The 17,735-nt window shown below is 40.5% G+C and overlaps 2 protein-coding genes across 9 annotated transcripts in view; one reads left to right on the top strand and one right to left on the bottom strand.

The window, feature by feature from the left end:
* Positions 1–8,884, top strand: part of GDI2 (GDP dissociation inhibitor 2) — a 44,935-nt gene extending 36,051 nt beyond the window's left edge. Inside the window, exons 7-11 of the mRNA XM_082387172.1 lie at positions 4,234–4,333; positions 5,760–5,931; positions 7,459–7,603; positions 7,788–7,842; positions 7,931–8,884. Coding sequence (XP_082243298.1) covers positions 4,234–4,333; positions 5,760–5,931; positions 7,459–7,603; positions 7,788–7,842; positions 7,931–8,077 — 619 coding nt within the window. The 3' untranslated portion in view covers positions 8,078–8,884. The remainder of the gene's footprint in view (positions 1–4,233; positions 4,334–5,759; positions 5,932–7,458; positions 7,604–7,787; positions 7,843–7,930) is intronic.
* The window catches only part of TASOR2 (transcription activation suppressor family member 2), a 75,151-nt gene continuing 66,191 nt past the window's right edge, over positions 8,776–17,735 (bottom strand). For 6 of the 8 annotated variants that reach the window (XM_082387123.1, XM_082387122.1, XM_082387127.1 and 3 more), the window contains 4 exons: positions 16,606–16,731; positions 15,647–15,800; positions 14,577–14,682; positions 11,910–12,531 (listed from right to left, as the gene is read on the bottom strand). In XM_082387123.1, coding sequence (XP_082243249.1) covers positions 12,144–12,531; positions 14,577–14,682; positions 15,647–15,800; positions 16,606–16,731 — 774 coding nt within the window. In that variant the 3' untranslated portion in view covers positions 11,910–12,143. The other 2 variants (XM_082387124.1, XM_082387129.1) reach the window with 1 other exon arrangement.

Here is a 17,735-nt window from a genome sequence, read left to right as displayed (position 1 = left end):
GTGTGTCTTTTTATTTCTTCTTTGATTTCTTCAGTGATCTCTTGGTTATGTAGTAGTGCACTGTTTATCCTCCATGTATTTGTGTTTTTTACAGTTTTTTTCCTGTAATTGATTTCCAGTAGCATTGTGGTCAGAAAAGATACTTGATACGATTTCAGTTTTCTTAAATTTTCTGTGGCTTGATTTGTGACCCAAGATGTGATCTATCTTGGAGAATGTTCCATGTGCACTTGAGAAGAAAGTGTATTCTGCCACTTTTGGATGGAATGTTCTATAAATATCAATTAAGTCTATCTGGTCTGTTGTGTCATTTAAAGCTTGTGTTTCCTTATTTATTTTTATTTTGGATGATCTGTCCATTTGTAAGTGGGTTGTTAAAGTCCCCTACTGTTGTTGTGTTACTGTCGATTTCTCCTTTCATGGTTGTTAGTATTTGCCTTATGTATTGAGGTGCTCCTATGTTGGGTGCATAAATATTTATAATTGTTATATCTTCTTCTTGGATTGATCCTTTGATCATTATGTAGTGTCCCTCCTTATCTCTTGTAACAGTCTTTATTTTAAAGTCTATTTTATCTGATACCGAGTATTGCTACTACAGTTTTCTTTTGATTTCCATTTGCGTGGAATATCTTTTTCCATCCCTTTGCTTTCAGTCTGTATGTGTCCCTAGGTCTGAAGTGGGTCTCTTATAGACAGCATATATATGGGTCTTGTTTTTGTATCCATTGAGCCAGTCTGTGTCTTTTGGTTGGGGCATTTAATCCATTTACATTCAAGGTTATTATCGATATGTATGTTCCTATTACCATTTTCTTAATTGTTTTGGGTTTGTTTTTGTGGGTCTTTTTCTTCTCTTGTGTTTCCCGCTTAGAGAAGTTCCTTTAGCATTTGTTGTAAAGCTGGTTTGGTGGTGCTGAATTCTCTTAGCTTTTGCTAGTCTGAAAAGCTTTTGACTTCTCCATCAAATCTAAATGAGATCCTTGCTGGGTAGAGTAATCTTGGTTGTAAGTTTTTCTCTTTCATCACTCTAAGTATATCCTGCCACTCTCTTCTGGCCTGCAGAGTTTCTGCTGAAAAATCAGCTGATAACCTTATGGGGATTCCTTTGTATGTTATTTTTTGTTTTTCCCTTGCTGCTTTTAATATTTTTTCTTTGAATTTAATTTTTGTTCGTTTGATTAATATGTGTCTTGGTGTGTTTTTCCGAGGGTTTATCCTGTATGGGACTTTGTGCTTCCTGAACTTGACTGACTATTTCCTTTCCCATGTTAGGGAAGTTTTCCACTATAATCTCTTCAAATATATTCTCAGACCCTTTGTTTTTCTCTTCTTTTTCTGGGACCCCTATAATTCGAATGTTGGTGCATTTAGTGTTGTCCCAGAGGTCTCTGAGGTTGTCCTCAATTCTTTTCATTCTTTTTTCCTTATTCTGCTCCTCGGCATTTATTTCCACCATTGTCTTCCAGGTCACTTATTCGTTCTTCTGCCTCAGTTATTCTGTTATTGATTCCTTCTAGTGTATTTTTCATTTCAGTTATTGTGTTGTTCATCTCTGTTAGTTTGTTCTTTAGTTCTTCTAGATCTTTGTTAAACATTTCTTGTATTTTCTCAATCTGTGCTTCCATTTTATATCTGAGATTCTGGATCATCTTTACTATCGTTACTCTGAATTATTTTCAGGTAGATTGCTTATTTCCTCTTTATTTATTTGGTCTTGTAGGTTTTTACCTTGCTTCTTCATCTGTGACATATTTTTTTGCCATCTCCCTTTTTTTTTTTATTTTTTGTTAGTGGGATTATGTTCCTGTTTTACTAGTTGTTTGGCCAGAAGCTTCCAACACTGGAGTTTGTAGGCTATTGGGTAGAGCTGGGTCTTGGTGCTGAGATGAGGAACTCTGTGAGACCTCACTCCGATGAATATTCCCTGGGGCCTGAGGGTCTCTGTTAGTCCAGTGGTTCGGACTCAGAGCTCCCACCACAGGAGCTTCCACCCGACCCCTGGCTCACGAATCAAGGAATCAAGATCCTGCAAGCCGCGTGGGGTGGCAAAAAAAAAAGAATAACAAAGTAAAAAGTAAAATTAGACTAGGAAACTAACAGATGTATTAGAAAGAATGTAAAAATAAAAATATAGATGAATCAACAACCAGAAGGTACATCAGTACCACAATAGTAAAAAAGAGGAGGGGGAAAAAAAAAAAAAAGCCAGAGGTGGAAGGGCCTTGGTTGTGGAGAGCAGGGGCCTAAACAAGGGCAAGGTTTGGGTGGTAGGTGGGGCCAATGCTCAGGACCCACAGGGCTGGAAAAGGCGCTGGGGGCTGTGAGGGGTGGGGCTTAGGCTCAAGGAACAGAAGGGGCCCAGGCGTGCCCCCCACCCCTGGTCTCAGAAGGCAGGGGACCTCACCTGGGAGCCCAGCAGGCTCCCTGTGCCTGAGTGGGCGGGGCATTGGCCCTCTGCTCCTCCTAGAGGGCCCCTCCTGCGTACCTCTCCTCTTCTCCCCTCGGCCTCCTTCCTATGCCCCCAAGGACCCATGAGACCTGGAGGGGGCTTTGGAGGGCGGGGGATCGGCCTGGGAGCTCAGCAGGCTCCCCGTGCCTGAGTGCGCGGGGTGACAGTAACCCTCTGCTCCTCACCCACTCCTCCGGAGGGCCCCTCCCGCTTGCCTCTCATGTACTCCCCTCGGCCTCCTTTCTGTGCCCCCCAGGACACATGTGGCCTGGATGGTGCTTTGGAGGTGGGGGAACCAGCTTGGGAGCTCAGCAGGCTCCCCGTGCCCGAGTGGGTGGGGCAATCGCCCTCCGCTGCTCTCCCGCTCTTCCTGGAGACTCCCTCCCACCTGCGTCTCCTGATCTCCCCAGCCTCAGGGGCGCCGATCTTGTCTGGCCTCCACTTCTCCTCCCTCCCTCTGTCCCCTTACGTCCTACTGGTTCATTATGGGGTTCCTCCTGTCTCCTGTGGGTCAGAGTCCCCCACCAGAGGCTGGCAGCCGCCCTAGTTGTGGGGAGATGCTAACTCCGTGTCTTCCCACATCGCCCTCTTGACTTCTCCCTTATAACATTCTTGAACATAGATCTTTGAACAAGGATGTTTGTCCTGGTATATATTCGTAGTAGCTGCATTTAACTCCCTGCGTATTTTAGCATCAGTAATCTGGGCATGTTTGTTTTGATCGCTCTTCCTCTTTACTTTTTTCCATTTTCTTTTTTTCCATGTGTCCAGTAATTTTTGATTGTATATTGGACATACTGATTGGTATATTGTAGAGATGCTGGATTCTTTCTGTGATGAGTGTTGATATTAGTTTTGAGTTGGCAGTTAAATTATTGGCCGTTCACCTTGAACTTTTGGAGACTTGATTTTATACTTTGTAGGTGGGGGGTCTTTTGTCTTTGGCTGAATCCTTAGTGAGGTGTGGTCTTCTGGGGTTTCATTGGAAAGCCCAAGGTATGTACCAAGTTCCTCTAATATGGCAGTTTCAGACTTCAAACTTACTTGTCCTTAAGGCCTGTAGCTGTAGTTTCTCCTCAAGTCATTTTGCCTTTTAGCTTTTGTTTTTTGCTGGGTTCCTTGGAGTCTCTCTCCTGTGTACAAGCATTTCTGGAGTTAGTTAAGGATTTGAAGACATTTTATAATTTGGTTGCTCCCCATTTTGGAAGATTTTCTCCCACAATTTTTATCTCCTCATACAGCCCCAAACTCTACCTTATGGCACCTTAAATCAGTAAGACTGTGGGTTTTTTGCTTCTGTTCTAGCTGTCCCATGTTACAAGGACTGGGTAGGTCATTCTGTCAGGGGAAGAGCCATACAAACCGCATGAAGATCTCATCAGTTGCTTCCTTCAAGTCTCTTGTCTAGTTTCTGCCTGCTTTTACTCACTGTCCAGTGTGCTTCCTGATAGATTTTTGGTTGTTCAGAGTCTTAATTTTTAATATGCAGGAGGATTAGACTTACAAGCTGTTCTTCCATTATTGGTCAGTGTGGTTTGTTTGTTTGCACTTGATATTCATAACTACGAATGTGAGACATCATTACATGGTTTTGACTGTTTTAGAATTGATGCTTTTATGACTTAAACTAATGCCTTCTGGAAGGAAATTGAACAAATACATGTTTCCTGTAACTCATTAAAATCTAAGAAAGGAGATTTTAGTAGTTGAAATAATTATAAATTACTGATTGATTATAATTACAATTATAATCACTAATTGTACTTTAAATACTTTTCTAGGCTAAGTGCTATTTATGGAGGTACCTACATGCTGAATAAACCAATTGAAGAAATCATTATGCAAAATGGAAAAGTGATTGGTGTAAAATCTGAAGGAGAGGTAAGTAGCTTTTACAATTTAAGAAATATTATATTTTTGTAAAGAAAATTTTATTGTTTAATAAGTACTGAATTTGGTATGAACATCGATCCTAGATTTCACACCATGTATGTTTTCTTTATGGTAACTTGGTATTCATAATGACTGAAAACTAATTATAGATAATGTTTAATATTTTCTGTTGTGTTGATTGTTGCTTAAGACTAAAATAGAAATTATGAATGAGCTCTAAATGGTAAGTATTATATATATAGTGTGGGTTGGTGCCTGTCTCCCAAATTTTCATTTAAATTTAGCTTTATATGTACCACTTATAACTTATTGGTTGAATTGGGGCTTGGCCAATACTATTTTATTATTTAATTTATTATTACTTAATAAATTATTAAATATTAATAATGTTAATAATCATTACTATTAACATTATTTTATTTGGGGTTTAGCCAAGGAACTGGCCAGGTGGAGTTTTGAGCAGTGTTTCTCAAATTTGAATTGAATGTAAATTGTTAATTTTGTCAAAGTACATGTTTCTTATTCAGTAGGTCTGTGGTGGGTCTGCATTTTCTTGCAAGCTCTCAGATGGTGCCAGTGCTGTTGGTCTGCAAGCCAGACCATATTTCATGAACCATCAACTTTTACAAATGGAACTGTTCAAAAAAGAAACTGAAAAACTATGTTTAAAAAAATATTTTGGGATTCCTGATGGTATTCTATGGGTTCAGACCATATAATCTATACTCACTAGCTGGCCATCTGACCCTTTATTGTTGTAGGTCTTTTGTAACTATCTTGTGCTTCCAGCATACACATAATAGATGTTTAGGAATAGGGATAAACGTCTTAATCTGATATCTCAAAGTTCTTTTTATTCATTCCATTTTTCTTTGCTTCAGACAACTGCTTCCTCTTAGGACATTTCAGGGCTTTGATATAAAGAGGAAGACTATAATATAATAATACATAATTTATCTTGCAACTTAAGTTTTACTTAGTAAGTATAGTCTTAAAAGGAGATATTATGGTCTGTTTCTAATATTAGAACTATTTATAGACCATTTACTTTTCACTGGGTCCATTCACATACAATGACATTCCTTAAACACACTGTTTCATTTAATCCTAACAACCTCTTTGAGGTTGGGTAGAGCCAGGATTTGAACCCTCTTCTGCCCAGTTTTAAAACTTATGTGTTTTAAAACCATGAAACACTGAAAACCATGCAACACACTTTTCCTAATATTTGAATAAGATTTAGAATTAATAGATTTGCTCCAGGAGAATTTATAGGGATTGTTGGCAAAGCTAGTTTTAATAGTTATCTATAATTCACTAATTATCTACAGTTAACTTGATGAAGATAACAGGCGATGTTCAAGGACGATGGCATCATTATACCCATTAGAAAGTCTTTAATGTTTTGTTACAGATTGCTCGCTGTAAGCAGCTCATCTGTGATCCCAGCTACGTGAAAGATCGAGTCGAAAAAGTGGGCCAGGTGATCAGGGTCATCTGTATCCTCAGCCACCCCATCAAGAACACCAACGATGCCAACTCCTGCCAGATCATTATTCCACAGAACCAAGTCAATCGGAAATCAGGTCAGTTTTGAAGATAAGCAGATGTTTGTAGAAATTCCAAATTTTATCTGCTCTGTTATAGTGAAGAGACTTTAGTTTACATATGGAAAATAAAATGTGATGTATCCCTTTTAGCTCATAGAGATCCTAAGTCATCACTTTGAAATGGAAATGTTTGCCTAGGAGCCCCGCCTTGGACTTGTACCCCCCTCGTTGGCCCTCCATTTCTTCCTCTGTAGAACTGAGAGGCTGGACTGGATGAGCAGGCAGTCTTGCCTGGTTTGAACACTGTGTGCTTGTGGAGGTTTATGCTTATTAGTTGACCTAATTTCACTGTTACTTTGAGCTGATGACAGCACTGCTTTTATGTCATGATTTGTCAACTTAATACTTGTATTTGATTTTAGCAGTGTGCTAGAAAACAACTTTGATTTCTCTGATTGAGATCAGGACTTAGCAGGACTTCCCTGGTGGAGCAGTGGTTAAGAATCCGCCTGCCAATGCACGGGACACGGGTTTGATCCCTGGTCTGGGAAGATCCCACATGCCATGGAGCAACTAAGCCCGTGCGCCACAATTACTGAGTCTGCACTCTAGAGCCCGTGAGCCGCAACTGCTGAGCCTACGCTCTGCAACTACTGAAGCCCACGCACCTAGAGCCCGTGCTCTGCAACAAGAGAAGCCACCACAATGAGAAGCCTGTGAACTGCAGCGAAGAGTAGCCCCTGCTCGCCACAAATAGAGAAAGCCCGTGTGCAACAATGAAGACCCAACGCAGACAAAAATAAATAATAAATTAAAAAAAAAAAAGATAAGGACTTAGCTCTGAAATTGTAATTCCTAATCTGTTTGCTTTAACCAGTTTTCATCCACTAGCTTTTCCCATCTTCCTTTCAGTTAGAAGCCCTAAAGCTTTTAATTTTTTTTTCCATGTAAGAAACGAAATCACAGAAGAATCTTACGAGAACTAAGAGACACAGAATAAAGTAATCTTTCAAGTGTTCCCAAGTAGATCTCAGGGTCTGGGAGAGTCTAAAAAGAGTAAAGGGAGCCCAGTAATTATCTTCTATATTGGAAATTATGTAGTTACTTAGTGGTATACAGACAAGTAGAATCTATGGAATTATTATGAGCTTATGCCAACTCAAGAATAGCTTATTGTGTTTGCAATTTTATATTGCTTAAAAAATGAGAAATCAGTAGTTAAATAAATCCTATCTTAGCTATTCAAAACCTTTCTAAATGCAGGCTTCAGAGAGGAAGACAGGTTTCCACAGTGAGCTGTGACATCTGGGTAGGGAATGTCATCTCCCCGTCCACCGTTCACTGCCACATAAATCCTTCATCTCCAGTAGGCTATGAGTTGCTGAATATTTGTATATTTTATGTATGACCTTGTTTGTCTCCATATAGAACTTAAGCTTAGAAGATCCAGTCTGTTCCAAGTAATTTTAACTCACACCTCAATGAAGTATGGGTGAAACTGAATGCACGCACAGGCCCAAGGTTTAAAGACCCTGGCAGTGAGGTGGCTTTGCTTGCTTGCAGATATCTATGTCTGCATGATCTCCTTCGCACACAACGTGGCCGCACAGGGCAAGTACATTGCCATCGCCAGCACAACCGTGGAGACCAAGGAGCCCGAGAAAGAAATCAGACCAGCTCTGGAACTCTTGGAACCAATTGAGCAGAAGTAAGTGATGCGTTCATTTATAGCAGCTCAAACCCAGGATTGCCTTTGGCTCCATGGTGAGCAGAACCCCATGAGAACAATGAGAGTAGCCATCATCTCTTACCAGCCTGGGTTTTGAATTTCAGGCAAAGCAGTGAGTGGGCATGTCAACTTCCCTGCTTACTTAATTCTTTTTCCCCTCCAGATTCGTAAGCATCAGTGACCTCCTTGTACCAAAAGATTTGGGAACAGAAAGCCAGGTGAGTGGCAATCTGAAAAGGGTAATTACCAGGCTTTATTGGGAGACATCACTAAATAGTCTTAAGTCTTTGTGACTTTCATTTCCAGATCTTTATATCCCGTACATATGATGCGACAACTCACTTTGAGACAACCTGTGATGACATTAAGGACATCTATAAGAGGATGATGGGATCCGAGTTTGACTTTGAGGAAATGAAGCGCAAGAAAAATGACATCTATGGGGAAGACTAACAGCAGTACATGTTATCATCTAATTAGGACAAACTTAAAATTTGGCAAATGATGCATATTGTATGAAATCAATATTGTAAGGCCTGCTTTTGTAATCAAAGCTGAGAGATTGCAGAGCACTGTACCAGTAAATATTCCTCCCCTTTCTAATATCATGTATTAACTTGTTTTCATGGAGTGGTTCTTCAGAATTGGCAGGTTCCCACATTCTGTTCAATTTAACCAATACTGGCTTGTTTTTTCTAGTGAAGGATCAGTTTTAAAACATTGTGATACTGATACAGAGAACTTGATACAGTATTTGTATCTTTTAATCAGTGTAGCCTTTGCAGTTATGAGCTTCTGCTGCTCAAGAGCTGGGTCAGTACAGTTTGCGTGCCATCTGTCCTCTTGACATTAAGGAGATACGGAATCGGATGTTCCATCGTTGGGGACAGCATCCCTCACTCCTCCCCACCCCTTTACATTTACATCAAGTGTCACAACAGTGCCCAGGAAGCATAGCCACAAGCTTGGTTTATGTGGGCCTCCAATTCTAACCAAACTCCAGACTTTGAGAGCCGTTTTGGAGGAAGCCTGTGTGCGGTGTTTTAATCTAATAAATCTGATGAGAGCAGAGGGGAAGGAAACTATCATAAAGCAGGTAAATGTAGAAGCTTCTTTTGTATCCCAGGTGTGGCTTCTTCAATGGACCAAGCTGCTGCAACGCAGTATTGATTTGACAGAGCCTCTGCTTCAGTGATGTCTGTCTCACAATGGCTCCAAATGATTTCTGTACTGCAAAATAAAGCCAAACTCTGGAAACCAGCTCCCTCTTGTTGGTCTTTTGTGTCCTGACGATTTAGAGCTAGTAAGTATTGTACTGGCCTTGACACAGCTGCTCATTTCCTTCACTAGAGCTGAAAACGGATGCTGGGGAAGAGTGCTGAAGACCTTAGTGGATGGTGGAGCGCCATCATCTGGCTTTACTGTGAGTAGACCCTGAATTACTTCTTGATACAATATAATTATTAGACTCTCTTAGATATCCTTAGTAGTGGTTTAGAACAAGGATTCATTCCCATCAGAGAGTAAGTGACGTCAGGTGGAATGGGTGCTTTTATTTATTTATTTAATAAATTAATTTTATTTTTGGCTGTGTTGGGTCTTCCTTGCTGTTCACGGCCTTTCTCTAGTTGTGGTGAGCGGGGGCTACTCTTCATTGTGGTGTGTGGGCTTCTTGTTGCAGAGCACGGGCTCTAGGCACATGGGCTCAGTATTTGTGGCACACGGGCTTAGTTGCTCTGTGGCATGTGGGATCTTCCCGGACCAGGGATTGAACCCATGTCCCCTGCATTGGCAGGTGGATTCTTAACCACTGCGCCACGAGGGAAATCCCAGTATTTTCATTTAGTTCAGATTGTAGTTAGACATAGTTTTTAGTGGTACCTCCTTTCCCCTTGATTGTTACAAGCCTCACTGTATGTGCTGTCATTTACATTGAGGACATTGTATTCTCTTTTATAGTTGAGTCTGAAGAACATAGACTAAGGTAGGTGCTCTGTTAAAGGATTTAGGGTAATAATAACTTCGATTATCCAAGTGATTACTTTAGCTCATTTTCTCAATCTCACACTATCCATTTTTGGCCAGAGAATTTTTTGTTGAAGGGGGGCTGTCCTGCACGTTGTATGCACCTCCCTGGCGTGACAACCCCAGATCACCCCGGTTGAAAACAAGTGCTTCCTCTGCATTAGATTATCTAAAATTCCAGCAGGCCTTTCCCCTCTTTTCCTGCAGTATTTCACATTGTGAACTGTTAACGCAGGTGGAGGCACAAGCTGGGTTAGTAATATGAAGAAAGCACCAGAATGTCTTCATATTCTGCATTTGGCATATTTATTGGAACAACTAACATTTCTGTGCCAGGCCAATGGGGCACAAAGGTGATGAGGGCAGAGTCTCTGCAGAAGCTCAGTCTGGAGGCGCCTGCTCCTCTGTGGCCTGGCTAAGCCTTCAGTTACAGAATGGGTGGCCTCGTGGGTGCTGGAAGGCTCTTCAGGGGAGGAGCACAGCTGGCAGGTGCGCGGTAAATGTTACTTTCCTTCTCCGTAGTAGTTTCAAATTAATTCAGTGTACCGAATACAGTTATGGTCCTATTCGATTCTTATTCCTGGGGTAAAAATCAGCTCTTACCAGCAAGAGCTAGGGTAAGAATAATTAAAACTCAGTCAGTCTTCCTCCTCCTGAGAACATAACGAGGGGAAAGTTCTGTTTCGGTTCTGTAGGGGGAGTATAAAAGCAGATAAATGGCTTTTGAGGGAAGTTCCTGTGCAGGCTGACATGACCCCCTGGAAGGGCCAAGCGGAGAGCCGTGAAGTGTCCTCTTGCTGGAGCCTGCTGCCCGGCACCGCACGAGGGAGGGGAAAGCACCGGGCAGGCCTGCGGGGATGAGGCTTGACAGATGGAGGCCAAAGTGAGGTAAGTAAGTGGTAGGATTCTTTTCTTTGGGAAGTTACTTAGTCTGCTAAATGGCCTAAAAACTTTAAACTGCTGTAAAACATTCTCTTACAAATTTAATATTTGCTATAAAATCATTGCAGAAGCAGTTGAATGATTTTTACTTGTCTTTATTAAAAAAAATGAAACCAATTAGTTACAAAAACCTTTGTTCCAAATAGATACTATATGTATCTTACAAATGTTTTTTGCTTGGTTTTGAGTTTTAAAGATTGTTGTAGAAATTATTTCTAATATAAATAAATGATTATTTCTTCCTCAGAGGGTTGATTTTTGTAGTGCGCTATTTACAAAAACTGAGTAAGTGAAAATGACAGTTGATAAATTTGTACCATCTAGGAAAAAAATGTTTTATGTAGTGTAGCATGAATAACAGCAGATAAAACCATTGAAGATTTTAGTTTTTACACAGGTGGTAAAACCTTTAAAACAGACTATAACATGCATTATAGGTGCATTTCTGACCTTAATGTGCAAAAACAAAGCTACTGGTTAAAATAGACTTATTTTTGCTACAATTGAGTACATTTGTAAAATTCTTATTTTTATCATTAATTTCAATTAATAGCTTTGAAGGTATTCTGCTTAAAATGAAAATAATTTAAAACAATAATATTGAACACTGTAACCCAAAACTGATAGAAAACTGCAGTGCTGCTGTGAACAAAGTCAGACATTCTGGTAACGTGTAAAACATGAAGAAAAATGATCCCCCAAGTTGTAGAACGGAGATACACAGAACAGTCTTCTCATATTTAAAAAATCCAAGGTTTTCAAAGAAACGGGAAAATACTAATTTGTTGTTGGCATCACCGATGTCTAGGTAAGCTGCAGTAAATCACCTGGATAAATACAAAATTGATAATTCCATCTTTAAAATAAAATAACCAAGAACTATTCCATAAATAGGATGCTATCTACTGGGGAAAACGTCTATGCATGTAGGGTACATTGTCTTCCGTCCTGGCAGCAGATGGACTGCAGGTGAAAACACTCATCATTTAGAAAGTAGGTTAGTTATTTCATTAGTGGTACTTGAGAAAGTCCCATTTATGCCAAACCAGCAGCACCCCTAAATAAACAAAACTTTAAATTTACAGCATGACGTATAACGTACAAAAGTTTTTGAGCAACTGGTTTCCCGCAGACACAGATGTCAGCATCTGCTGTCAGTTCCAGCTCACATGGGAGAGAGTCACAAGTGTTCTTACCAATAGCTACTCCTGAACGGAGCTGCTACTTTCTGTATATTTTCAATAAAATCATTTACATCTGTAACAAGGATGCCACTGTTTTCAAAGACTTCTCTGGAGACAACAGGCTTTTCTGTAAAAGGAAAAATAACTTTTGGTGAAAAAATTCATTAATATTTTTTAAAAGTAGCAAAATCCCTTTTATTGAAAAAAACAGACTCATACACGTGAAGGGAAAAGCAAGCCTGTTTCTAGTGAGGAATGAGGTTGGAGCTCTGGGACCAGCCCCCTCCATGGGTGGTGGTGGGAGGGAGGGAGTTGAAACCAGGAGCTGAAACCACTGATGGGCATTCATTCATTCCTGGAGTACTTTTTTAAAAGCTTAGATGGTTACACTTAACAGATCTAGTACACGTTTTTTTTTTTCTATTAACAGGACAAAACCCACAATACCTGCTGCCCCAGCCTCGTGTGCGTTTATTCCTGGCCGCCAATGACTCCACTTGGAAGGACGTTTCTAGAGTGGACCTACTGGGCGTTAACTGGTTGATGAAAATTAGAACTAAGGCTATGAATTTACCTGTAAGGAAGACGGCAAACCTGGCGTGGACATGCTGAATTTGCAGGTTTAGCAGACATTTCAGGTGCTCAGCTTTTGTTGATGATCGGGAGTCACACTGGTGATAATGAAGCAGCTCAATGATATTTGCACTCTGATACGATTTCAATATTAAGTTCTTTCTATGTGCAATTGAATCCACTCTGAAAAATACACAAAAATGTTAAATTTAGATAAGGCTAAGTTTGTGAAAGATTTTCTGTATCTTAATTTTCAGTTGCTTTATTCCTAGACTTTTTCTGGCCTTCACTATACTTAGTCAAACTCCTTTTCCCTTCTTTGTTCTTCTGTACGACAAACTTGGCTTCCCAGACGTCACCGTCCTGTCGAGTTCCCTCAAAACATTCCGAGTGTACTTACTCCTCGTTCCGTCAGGAGGGACAGCACATGGCCATCGAACACTGCTTCCAGCCATGTGGCTGGCAAGCCTGCCACTCATTCCCAGCGGGCCCCTTCCTGCATCCTGTCTCATACAGCAGTGCTTCCCGGGCTTTGTCTCTCCAAAACCACTCTACTTCTTTTTGGTTAGATAGTCACCAACTTCATTAAGATCATCTAACAGCTAGAATTTTCTCACCTCACTTTAAATCTTGTTTCTACCTTTTATTCTTCCTTCTAGAGGAAAATGTTCCATCCTGCAGCCCCTCCAGCACTCACACCCTCGCTCCTGCTTGCTGGAGAAAACCCAAAGCCTGCGTATTCCCATAGCTCTAGTCACACCATGAACTGCGTCACGATGATGAATTTCTTTCCAGGCTTTATCCTTCATACATGTAAATTTATATGCCTGGCATCATACTGTACATAGTTTATCACTGTGAACAGAAATTTTTTATATGCTTCTAGTTACTATTTTACACTATGTGTGGCATTATTTTGCATATTTAAATAATTATGTATCTATTTAGTCCTGTATTTGCCTAGAGATGAATTAGAGGATGGTTTTGTAACTACTGATAACCACACATGGTTTTTGTTCTGTTTTGTTTTAGTTTTGGACAATTTCTCCCCGCCTCCAAGGGCAAAAGGATATAAGTTTTCTGAAAAGTTCTCACTATTCGAGACTGGCCTGATTTGAAGAGATTCCAGTGACATAAGTGTCTCTGTTTACGCAAAGTCCTACGCATGCTGAATTAATTTACACTGACCGATCTTAACAGGCGTGCTGTGCCACCTCAGCTTTCATCTGCTTCTGTACTTACTCCTGAAGTTGAACCTTCCCTCTGAAGTGCTGTTAACTAAGCCCTGTGAGGGCCCCTTGGAGCCCTTCCTCCCTGACAGTCTCAGCTCTCGGTTCCGCTCCCTCTTTTCCTCCTGTACGAGTTCCTCTCCTAAGTGCAAGCCTTTCCCCAACTGCTATTCTCAGCCATCTTTCGAGATCCCGTGCACATCCACGATTTCAGTTGTCTTCCTCTGGAGAAAGCAGTGCGGTCAAACAGAAGGTAACTGTCAGGTCGGAGACGAACATTCCGGGTCAAAGCCCAGCTTCCTGACTTCCTCCTTGTCTGCCTGGGTCAGGTCTGGCAACCTCTGTGACTCAACTTCCACATCATTAAAGTGGGTTTGTACTGTCTACTTCTTATGTGTGAACTTATTAGGACAGTCCTGTGACAGATGACCTGTCCCATCTACAGACTCCCCCAGTCCACGTCTGTGTTCCCACGCTCCCTTTCCGTCTCATTACAACCTGCAGGCCCATCTTTGATATGAAAGGGCCTCCCGCAGGCCCCAAGTCTCTTCATTTAAGGAGGTCTGCCTGTTTCTAGTCTATTAAGAGTTAAATTAAGGCTACATGCTGGTCTCAATTTTTCTGTCCTTATAACTGGAGCAACCTAATTTATGAATAAATGTCCAAAAACCCATAGGTGAATTTATTTTTTTTACATTTTAGGATTCCTGTGTGTGTCTCACTTGGTCACTGTTGGTCTGGAGAAGGCAACTCAGACTCTGGATTATGGTCACAACACAGCTTCCTGCACTGAAAGCCTTGCTATAAAAACAAAACCCAAAAAACAGTTCACAGACCTAAACGCTGCCTTCAGTGATATAGATGATTTATGTTCTTGCAAACTGACCTTGTGGCAACACTTGGATGACACTGGTCCAGAGCTCAGGGAGCCTTTCTGGGTGAACCTGGGTGTTTCCACCCTCCCCCATACCCAGGCCTTACATTCCACAAAGGTCTCACCTCACATCTTCTTTTAGCTTTTTATTTTCCCTGTAGTGAAGCAACCACTTCCATCTTCCATTTCCATTTAGTTTCTCCAGGATTTTGACAATTTCCTTCAGTTGTACTACAGAATAGAACAAGTTTGACAAGAGAAGATGTATTTTAGGATTTTTGGCTTGTCTAGTCAAAGCCCAGGGATGATTATTTGTGAGAATAAGGCCCCATGTTTGAGTGTTGACCATCACTGCCACTCCTGTAGCTGGGCAGGAAGGATGCTGTACCGCACTTTAACCCGTGGTCCCTCAACCCAGCCCCACCTTCTCACACTAGTAGGAGAGAGGAGCACTGCAGTCATTAGCAGTTAAAAACTCTGAGTGTATATAAATCTATGGATGGAACAAAAGTGGGGTCCTGTTGCAACAGAGATAAGATAGTTCTAGGCTTCTAAATACAGAATCTACAAATATTTCCAATTCCACTTTCCATGCAACAACATTCATGCTTGTTAAGGTACGTCCTCCTCTTCGTCCTTCAATGGACAAGTGGTATCCATATTTACTTCTAATGTGCTATCAGAGCTGGGCAGGTTTTGATTGTACATAAAGTATCTGCCCTGTGCTCTAACATTCTTTGATGTCAAATTCAGTGCCCTGAGAAATTATTTATATATGAGTGTTTAAGCAGATAACTGAGAAGACTTCCAGTAGCCATCTTTTAGATATCCATGATACTGACAAAATGGTAGGGGTGATGGCAACAGAAATGGAGGAAAGAGGGCTGATTCTAAACAAATACGTAGCTGACTTGATTTGGCAAAGGGAGGAATTGAATATAACAAACTCTCAAATGTGTATGAGTAGTTTAGCCACATTACTGAGAGGTTTGGTGGTGAAGGTAATCGGTTAATACAAAAGAGGTCAAGAGCAAAGTGCTTATTTAGCACAGCATATGACAGAAATTAAGCCCTCAACAGATGGTGACATATTATTTTGAGTTGATGCTAATTTCTTTTTGATGAAATAATATTTGAATCACTGGGCAAGGAGAAATTGATCTGACTAGATGAGAAAGGAAAATGAGAGACAAACCTAATGTTAAAGTTTCTAGTATTTTGTCATCTGACACCACAAAGCCTCCTGTCCGGAACAGCTCTTGGTAGGTGTAATCGAGGACGTCTTCAGGGCTGTCGACTCCGGCAAAGATGACACTGGGAAAGTGCTTCAGCTTCAGCAGAGAAGGAATCTGAAACATAAAAAGGTCCCCCGGTGAAGACAGGTTCATTGGGTCACTTTTGTCACTTCCATCCAAGGGTGTCCAAACTCAGGAACAGCTGGGAATACCTTTAACCTTGATGACTGACTGGTAATTCTGTCAGTTAATAAGGAATTTTTAACTCCATCAGCAATGGTGCAAACTCATTAAGATTAGTTAATTACAAAGTGGTCTCTCAACTCCAAAGGTGGGAGATGGAGTGAGGAGAGAACACCTGAGGTTTGGGACCTGTAATCAGGCAGGTGGCAAGCTCACCACCACCCTAGTCTCCCGCTTCACGTGGCATCCGTGCTGTGGGTTCAGTTCCTGCCTCCTGACGCAGGACCGTATGCCCAGGCCGAGCCTCGATGTCAGAGCTTTTTGGGACAAGCAATTACTTTTATTTAACTGATAGGTAAATATGGTAACAAAGAGTTAAGAAAAGTTTCACAAGTCCTTTTAAAGCAAGATTTATTACTGTTAGACATCAACAGATGCAGATTTATATTTCAGGTGAGAAAATTTTACCAGTCTCTCTTCATCGAAGTTCTCCCTTAGTTACTATGAAAATATTCTTAACTCTGAGACATAATTTGCCTTATAAATACCTTGGTAAATTACAACATTAGTATCAGTAGTACAGTATCTCAACCCCATTATCTTCCCACTTAGATTCAGTGGTATTGTGTTTTAACTTCTTCCCTAAATAAAAAGGCAGTGATGAGCCTGATAATTATAGAATAACATAAAATGCCCAGAATACATTTCTCTGTAAGAAAGTTACTTCCAAACCTACCTGATGCAAATGTGATGATATATCTTCATTTCTGATGATGACTATGAGCGTATCTTTCTCTCTGTGAAACGCTTGACAGAAATGCTGAGGTTCAATTTCTGTGTGGCCTCCTTTCCTTAGAATATGCTGAAAGATTTACAAATAGACATTATTTAAAAAAGGATACTTGCACAGAACTACTTTTACAGTTTACTAAAAATATCAAAGACCACATCCTGTTTACTAAATTATGTTCTAATAAGGCAACATAAATGGCAGTTTACCTTATTACCAGATGAGCTTTCACATATAAAATGACTCCTGGGTATCACTGACAACAGGATTTAGAAGTTTATTTTAAAGGCAAAGCACTTTGTAATGAATCTTTCATGTTCATAAAGTATCAAAGGTGGATTCTTCTGAAACATCAGACTAATATACATACATGAATCTCACCCTCTTCAAGGGAGTTACCTTGGGGAGGCAGATATTTACTTTAAAAATGCCATCTCCAGTCAAAATGTTTCTACGACTTTTGGCAATACCCATGATGCCTATGCATTACTTTGAGTATCGTTAACAAGGACGGATTCTGGAAGCTGGCAGTGGCTTGGACCCAGGCTTCGAAGAGTGGCGGGAGCCAGGTGTTACACTGTGCCTGGTTATGGGGCGCGGCTGTGTTCCACAGAGCAGTTCTGCAATAAGCCTCATTGGGAGGATAAGTTCGTGCAGTTAAAGAAATTCCTTAACCTTGTCCTCTGTGATTTTGACATTGTTTCTATCTGAAGGATTCTGGAGGTTTATCAAAAACACTGACCATCACTTGTTATTTCCTTTCAAAAATAAGGAAAGGACTTTCCTTATTAGGAAAGTCCTAATAAGGAAAATAAGGAAATAAGGACTGACTTTGGTCAGTCTCCCCCCCCAGATCTCAGGACAACTCAAATTTTGACTTCAAGTTTTCACTCAAAATGTATGGCAATGCTAACACAACACAGTGAATCAACTATACTCCAATAAAAATTTAAAAATAAAATGAGAAAAAAAGTATGGTGATGTATTTTCAAAGACATTCCTACAGACAAGATATCTTTTAACAAAGAGCTCCTTAAAATATCTAAATATAAATCCTTATAAATCCTCACCTATTT

This window comes from Balaenoptera borealis (genome assembly GCF_965194805.1).
Source record: "Balaenoptera borealis genome assembly, chromosome: 3".
Taxonomy (NCBI): Eukaryota; Metazoa; Chordata; class Mammalia; order Artiodactyla; family Balaenopteridae; genus Balaenoptera; species Balaenoptera borealis.
The sequence above is the reverse complement of the archived record's forward strand: the minus strand, read 5'-3'. Positions and strand labels throughout refer to the sequence as shown.